At 44.7% G+C, this 7,716-nt stretch overlaps 1 protein-coding gene across 1 annotated transcript; it reads right to left on the bottom strand.

Moving 5' to 3' along the window:
* Positions 1–302: 302 nt before the first annotated feature.
* Positions 303–7,303, bottom strand: LOC149970709 (uncharacterized). Its single transcript, XM_090224754.1, has 2 exons — positions 4,213–7,303; positions 303–362 (listed from the first exon to the last, which is right to left on the bottom strand). The coding sequence occupies exons 1-2, from the start codon at positions 5,203–5,205 to the stop codon at positions 303–305; spliced, it is 1,053 nt and encodes a 350-aa protein (XP_090080880.1). The 5' UTR covers positions 5,206–7,303.
* Positions 7,304–7,716: the final 413 nt, after the last annotated feature.

Genomic DNA, 7,716 nt, shown 5'->3' with positions numbered 1-7,716 from the left:
TATGCACGTAAAAGATACCACAGGAAACTTCTTTGATCAGAGGTTAGTTTGTTTAATAAGGATTGCAACCCAGAGTACATACTTACAGCAATTTGCAAGCAAGACACTCAGTTCTAAATATTGTGTTTTCCCTTTTTATCCCCTACTATGGTTCACCCCACCCAGGGTGATGTCCCTTAACTTTAATACCGTATCAGCTCATAATTATCAGTTGCTAATACAAAATTGTCTCTGCTTAGGCAGAGTTCAGCTTATTGTGCTATTGACAGTTAGTTTCCCATTCCTTCTTTCTCTTATTGCTATCATGTGCTAGCATAAGACTGGAACATAGCATCAACAGAAACTGGCTTAGTTCCCTTTATCTGTTACAAACAGTATAGTTCAACACACAGGCATGTGACTGTGCAGAAGGACAATTGACCTCTTAATGCACTTGTAATGTGTCTACCACGGATCCTTAATCTCAAGCTAAAGTAAAACATCAAACATTGTACTTTTGTAATTACAGGTGTTCCTAAGTAACAGTTCATGCATAGTATGTCTTTTCCACGCCCAAGCGTCTTCCTATAATGTACAGATATTATAAAATTCCTTACAGGCCATTTGAGGTGTTTATTCGGCAGGTGATGAAATACCCATTTAAAAAAACTAAGAAATGTGATATATTTCACCTCTAAGTCATCGAATTTACTCGGTCATTAAAAGCAAAAATCTGCAGTCCTATGGCTATCAGAGATGGCCCCTAATTTAGAGAATCTCTGATGTTATAAAAACTTTTGCTGGAACTACAGGCAATGGCAGTAGTTTGCAGTCCATCCAATTGAAAAGTGCACATTCACTTCCATAACATTTGTTCTAGCTACCAGCATGTAAGATAAACATGCACAATAATATAGGATACCCTTACAAAAATTCACTGTCGTTAAAATGCAGTAAAACTGCAGTACAATTAAATAATGGTTGTTAAATGATCTGGACTGCTTGCTGTGTGTTGGCTTCTAATGGTCATCTTTTGTGTTAGCTAATTGTACTGTTTTTTGTGCTGCACATTTTCTTATTTTCCAATGAATGCTGTTTTGATGTTCTAATATGACTACTTACATTTGTTTTCAGAATTTAACAAATAACATGTAGGCCTATGTATTTTATTTCAATATCCTACTATAATCCACCAGGATTTACACAACCCTATTTTTATTGCAATAATGTGTCTAAAATAATTGCACCTGAATTTGACCCTGAAAATATGACTATTATATTTTTCTTTAAAGGTTTTAAGCAATTATCATAATGCATACAGTAATTTGATTTTAATATCAGTAGCTAAATTAGGAAGTAGGCATATCAGTTCCAGCTAAAGCAATGGAATATTTTTGGTTTCACTACCCAGCAGTGCACCAATAGGTGTAGTCTGCCATAAAACTTTGAAGAAGAAGAAGCATCAATTCCAGTGGATAGAAACCTTGAAGAAGAAGAAGCATAAATTCCAGTGGATGGAAACCTTGAAGAAGAAGAAGCATAAGTTCCAGTGGAGGGTGCCGGTGGTGCCGGTGTTGTGCCGCCCTGCCAGAATCCCCCCCCTCCCACTTCGCGTGAACGCGCACGCACTCAAATCTTCATTGCTGCGACTTGCTTGAACGCGCACGCACTCAAATCTTCATTGCTGCGACTTGCTTGAACGCGCACGCACTCAAATCTTCATTGCTGCGACTTGCTTGAACGCGCACACACTCAATTATTAAAAAATATATATTTTATTTTTATTAACAATAACATGCAAACATAAACATAACAGCCAGAGGGATTCCACAAAGAAATTAGAAAAAAAAAAAACGAATCCACATTATATCAATTCAAATACAGACATGTAGCGAATACATTTTGACATTTTGTTTTGTATACATTTTAATGACTCTAAATAGTTTTCCAAATCAGATTAAAAAAATTAAGAAAAGGGGCTTTTTTTTCATAAATTTTGATTTGTGTATGAAACATTTTCCTAATAAAGTAAAGAGATTTATGACATACTCATGTTCAATTGTGAAATCAATGTAGTAAAATAATATGTAAAACTTAGAAATTTCAATGGTTGTATGCAATTTGAGGCCAAGATATGGTTTTACATAAGTCCAGAACACTTCACTATATAAACAATGACAGAATAAGTGTTCAATAGATTCAGTTTCTAGTTCACAAAAACTGCATTCACTGGTAACATCAGGTGTATATTTAGAAATCAAGCTATTACACGGATAGAATCTATGGATAATCTTAAAGGAGATATCCTTACAATCGGAGATATTCCAAAACATGCATTATTCTGCATTATTCTGAAGTAAAGTTTTTTATCCCACTAGGTATAGCTTTAATAACAGTGTCATATTCCTTGCTTGAAACCTCAAAGTTGTATCTTTCCATAAATTCTCTCCGCGTAAATAGATTCCCACTAATATTAACTAATTGGCTGACAAGGACAATGTTTTTCGAGAACCATTTATTGCTCCATATAAAACACTTATGAGGTGAAAACCATGAGGATATTTTTTGTTGTTGACAGATTCAGTTACAGGGTTCAAATTAAGATCATTCACAGCCTTAAGCTTTTTGGTGATCTTTACACTGAGGTAGGTTACAGTATATTTTTCAGAGATGTTACAATCTGCTGGATTGACAGCTCCTTTAAAAAAAAACATCTCACATTTGGAAAGATTTAAGGCCAAACCTGAGATTTTGGAGAAATGCTTCAAGATATCCAATGCTAATCTAGTTTGTGACACATTTTTCAAAAAAAGTGAGGTGTCATCCGCCAGTTGGAATATCTTGGTCTCTCTGGCCTGGAATGTAATGCCTTCAAATTGACTTTTATGAACTAATGAGCATAAAATTTGAGATACTAACAAAAATAAAAAAGGTGAAATTGGACAACCTCGTCGTATTCCTTTGTAAATGTTAAACCTTGAAGATGTTCCATGACAGTGTTTCATACAGCTTTTGCCCCCATTATACAGAGTTCTAATAGCATCAACAACAAAAAAGACCAAACTTCAAATGCTTAAGACAATCAAAGATAAATTGTGAATTACTGTATCAAATGCTTTCTGAAAATCCAAAAATAGGATAACAGGGAAGTCATCCAATAGATCACAATACTCAACCAAGTCTAACACCAGCCTCAGATTATTAAATATATGGCACCCTTTCATAAACCCTGGTTGACATTCATCAATCAGATAATTCAAGCAAGACTTTTTGCAAATTTTACCCCCTTTTTGTCCCCAATTTCGTAGTATCTAATTGTTAGTAGTTACTATCTTGTCTCATCGCTACAACTCCCGTACGGGCTCGGGAGAGACGAACGTCGAGAGCCACGCGTCCTGCAAAACACAATCCAACCAAGCCGCAATGCTTCTTAACACAGCGCGCATCCAACCCGGAAGCCAGCCGCACCAGTGTGTCGGAGGAAACACCTAGCGACCTGGTCAGCGTGCACTGCACCCGGCCCACCACAGGAGTCGCTAGTGCACGATGAGACAAGGATATCCCTAAACCATACGACGCTAGGCCAATTGTGCGTCGCCCCATGGACCTCCCGGTCGCGGCCGGCTGCGACAGAGCCCAGGCTCGAACCCAGAGTCTCTGTCACTGTGTCACTGGGATGCAGTGCCTTAGACCACTGCACCACCTGGGAGGCCCTCTCCAGGGTTTTTAACTCTCCATATGTCAATAAAGTCCAAGCTTTGGCAGAAATTCACTAACTTGTTCACACCAATGTTAGGCCTATGGGGTAATCTATCAGTTTCATTAGAATAAACCATATTAAAATCTCCACCAACTATAATCTGACTGGATGGATATTTTCTCAGAAGACTTTTAAGAATTTCTTCAATTTCCTCTAGAAGTACGTTATTTGGAGGACTAGAACAGTATCCATATATACGGCTCTCTAAGGTCAGGGCATGACAGTACCCCCCCCCCCCCCCCCCCCCAAAAAAAAAGGTGCGGGCTCTGGCCGCAAAACCTGAACCTACAGGGGAGGGTCCGGGTGGGCATCTATCCGCGGTGGCAGCTCTGGGACGTAGACCCCGCTCCACCTCTGGCTCACCCCGCTTTGGTGGCGCCTCTGGTGTTGGGACCCTCGCTGCCGACTGGACTGGGGACCCTCGCTGCGGGCCCCAAACTGGGCACCCTCGTTGCGGGCCCCGGACTGGGCACCCTCGTTGCGGGCCCCGGACTGGGCACCCTCGCTGCGGGCCCCGGACTGGGCACCGTTGCTGGAGTCTCCGGACTGGAGACAGTCGGTGGAGGCTCAGGACTGAAGGACGTCGCTGGAGGCTCCGGCCTGGAGACCGTCGCTGGAGGCTTCGTGCCATGACTCCTCACTGGAGGCTTCGTGCCATGGATCACCACTGGAGGCTTCTTGCCGTGGATCATCACTGGAGGCTTCGTGCCATGGGTCATCCCTGGAGGCTTCTTGCCATGGATCATCACTCGAGGCTGCGTGCCATGGATCATCACTGGAGGCTTCTTGCCATGGATCATCACTGGAGGCTTCTTGCCATGGATCATCACTGGAGGCATCGTGCCATGGATCATCACTGGAGGCTTCTTGCCATGTATCATCGCTGGAGTGGAGAGACATACAGGAGGCTTAGTTCTGGGCGCAGGCACAGGACTCACCAGGCTGGGGAGACACACAGGAGGCTTTGTCCTTGGCCGAGGCACCGGATACACTGCGACGTGGAGGTGCACTGGAGGTCTAGAGCTTAGAGCCTGCACAACCCGTCCTGGCTGGGTGGTTATCTTCGCCCTGCAAATGCGAGGCGCTGGCACAGGACGCACTGGGCTGTGCAGACGTACCGGAAACACAGTGCGCAGAGCCGGCACAGGATATCCTGGGCCGAAGAGGCGCACTGGAGACCAGGCGCTCTGAGCCGGCACCATCTTTCCTGGCTGGATGCTCACCCTAGCCCGGCAGATGCGGGGAGCTGGGATGTAGCGCACCGGGCTGTGAACGAGCACTGGAGACATCGTGCGCTCCATCGCATAACACGGTGCCTGACCAGAACAACGCTCGCCACGGTAAGCACGGGGAGTTGGCTCAGGTCTCCAACCTGACTCAGTCAAACACCCGTGTGCCTCCCCCCAATTTTTTTTTTGGGGGGGGGGGCTGCCTCTCGTGCCTGCTTCGCTGACGTGGCTCCTCATATCGCCACCACTCCTCCTTCGCTGCCGTCATCTCCTCCTTTGGACGGCGATACTCCCCAGCCTGCCTCCAGGGTCCCTTACCGTCCAGGATCTCCTCCCATGTCCAGGAGTTCTCTTTCCCACGCTGCTTGGTCCCTTGGTGGTGGGAGGTTCAGTCACGGCCATCGAATGAAGAGGACCAAAGTGCAGCGTGGTGAGCGTACATATTCCTTTTATTTAGGATGAAGCCGACCAAAACAATAAACAATACAAAACAAATGTATGAAGCTTAAATGCTATGTGCCACAAACAAAGTTACCCTCCCACACTGAAAAGAGGGAAAATGGCTACCTAAGGAAGGTTCCCAATCAGAGACAACGATAGACAGCTGTCCCTGATTGAGAACCATACCCGGCCAAAACATAGAAATACAAAATCATAGAAAAACAAAACATAGAATGCCCACCCCACATCACACCCTGACCTAACCAAATAGAGAAATAAAACGGCTCTCTAAGGTCAGGGCGTGACAGCTGTTCTCTGTTGTGTTTACTGTAAGCCAAGGTCTGTTACATTTAAGTAAGTTTGAGAGGAATAAAAGGTTACTCGGAGCAAGCTAAAATCTCGTCTGCACTCACCGCCATCTTCAGCCGCCCTTCACGCACTCAATTCTTCATTGCTACGACTTGCTTACTAGTTGACATTTCTGATCACGTTAGGCTGCGTTTCATTTTATTTTTTATTTTGGTTTGATCGCGGGGAAGGCACTAGTAATGTCTGCAGTTTTCGGTTTGGCTATTTGTTTCAAGTGTATTAGTCTATAAATACATCTCTTTGCCACAATTCATCATCTCGCCCATCTCTTATTCGATTAGTAGTTGTTCTGAAATGTTTATTGCTTGCCTACATTTTACTCCCTCCTCTATGTTTAATATAACAGACATACATTAATTATTCATCTCGGTTGCCTATCCTGATGTGAAGTTTGTTCTATAGAAAGTATTTGACTCTAGATACAAAATTAAGGAAATTAGACGGGAGGGAGGATTTCGGCAAGGCCATTTTCTTGCCTTCTGAAATCCCCCCCATCTATCTTGGGACTGCAAGGCCTGGCACACTTCAGAATAATTTTGGTGACCTATCATGCCCTCTGATGTGTGCCACAGGAAGTGTTAGACTCAGTATTAGTCACAAAAGGAAGTGGTTATTTCACAATAATTTTCAGAGCCCTCTGCTGTTCTCTACCTGTTCTCTACATCCCACAATCCCCCATCCCATCGTGCTTTTCCGTCTTATGGCTTTTCCTACATTCTTTTTTTTACTGTTATAGTTTTTAAGAATGTAGGTACAGTGTTAATAATAACAATAATAATAAAAAAATTGTACTCTGGGCGAAAAATAAAGTTCAAATACATGAGTGCATAACCATAATCACAGTAAACTGTTATAACAATAGAAAAAAAATAAGAAAAAAATAAATGAATAATAATAAGCAAACTACGACTGAATGTGCCTCCATGAAGAATCCCCTCCCCAACAGGTGTAACGGCCGTTGTCGGTGGAAGAAGACGAGGACCAAGGTGCAGCGTGGTAAGTGTTCATGATTTTTAATATAATCAAAACTGAACACTAAACAAAATAACAACTAGGAAGAACGAACAAACGAAACAGTCCTGTTTAGTGAATGACACACAAAACAGAAAATAATCACCCACGAAACACTGGTGGGAAAAGGCTACCTAAGTATGATTCTCAATCAGAGACAACTAACGGCACCTGCCTCTGATTGAGAACCATACCAGGCCAAACGCAAAATATAACATAGAAAAACAAACATAGACTACCCACCTCAACTCACGCCCTGAGTTACTAAAACAAAGACAAAACAAAGGAACTAAGGTCAGAACGTGACAGTACCTCCCCCAAAGGTGTGGACTCCGGCTGCAAAACCTGAACCTATAAGGGAGGGTCTGGGTGGGCGTCTGTCCGCGGTGGCGGCTCTGGTGCGGGACGTGGACCCCACTTCACCATAGTTTTTATCCGCCTCCGTGGCCTCTTTAATACGGCGACCCTCGCCGCCGACCTCAGAATGGGGACCCTAGCCCCGGGTCCTGAATGGACCGGAGATTCCGGCAGCACCGGACAGATGGACGGCTCTGGCTGCTCCTGGCTGACCGATGGCTCTGGCAGCTCCTGGCTGACCGACGGCTCTGGCAGCTCCTGGCTGACCGACGGCTCTGGCAGCTCCTGGCGGACAGACGGGCAACTCTGGCAGCTCCTGGCGGACAGACGGGCGACTCTGGCAGCTCCTGGCGGACAGACGGGCGACTCTGGCAGCTCCTGGCGGACAGACGGGCGACTCTGGCAGCTCAGGACAGACGGGCGACTCTGGCAGCTCAGGACAGACGGGCGACTCTGGCAGCTCAGGACAGACGGGCGACTCTGGCAGCTCAGGACAGACGGGAGACTCTGGCAGCTCAGGACAGACGGGAGACTCTGGCAGCTCAGGACAGACGGGAGACTCTGGCAGCT

Source organism: Oncorhynchus mykiss, chromosome 28, assembly GCF_057628025.1.
Source record: "Oncorhynchus mykiss isolate SJ-2025 chromosome 28, ASM5762802v1, whole genome shotgun sequence".
Classification (NCBI taxonomy): Eukaryota; Metazoa; Chordata; class Actinopteri; order Salmoniformes; family Salmonidae; genus Oncorhynchus; species Oncorhynchus mykiss.
The sequence above is the reverse complement of the archived record's forward strand: the minus strand, read 5'-3'. Positions and strand labels throughout refer to the sequence as shown.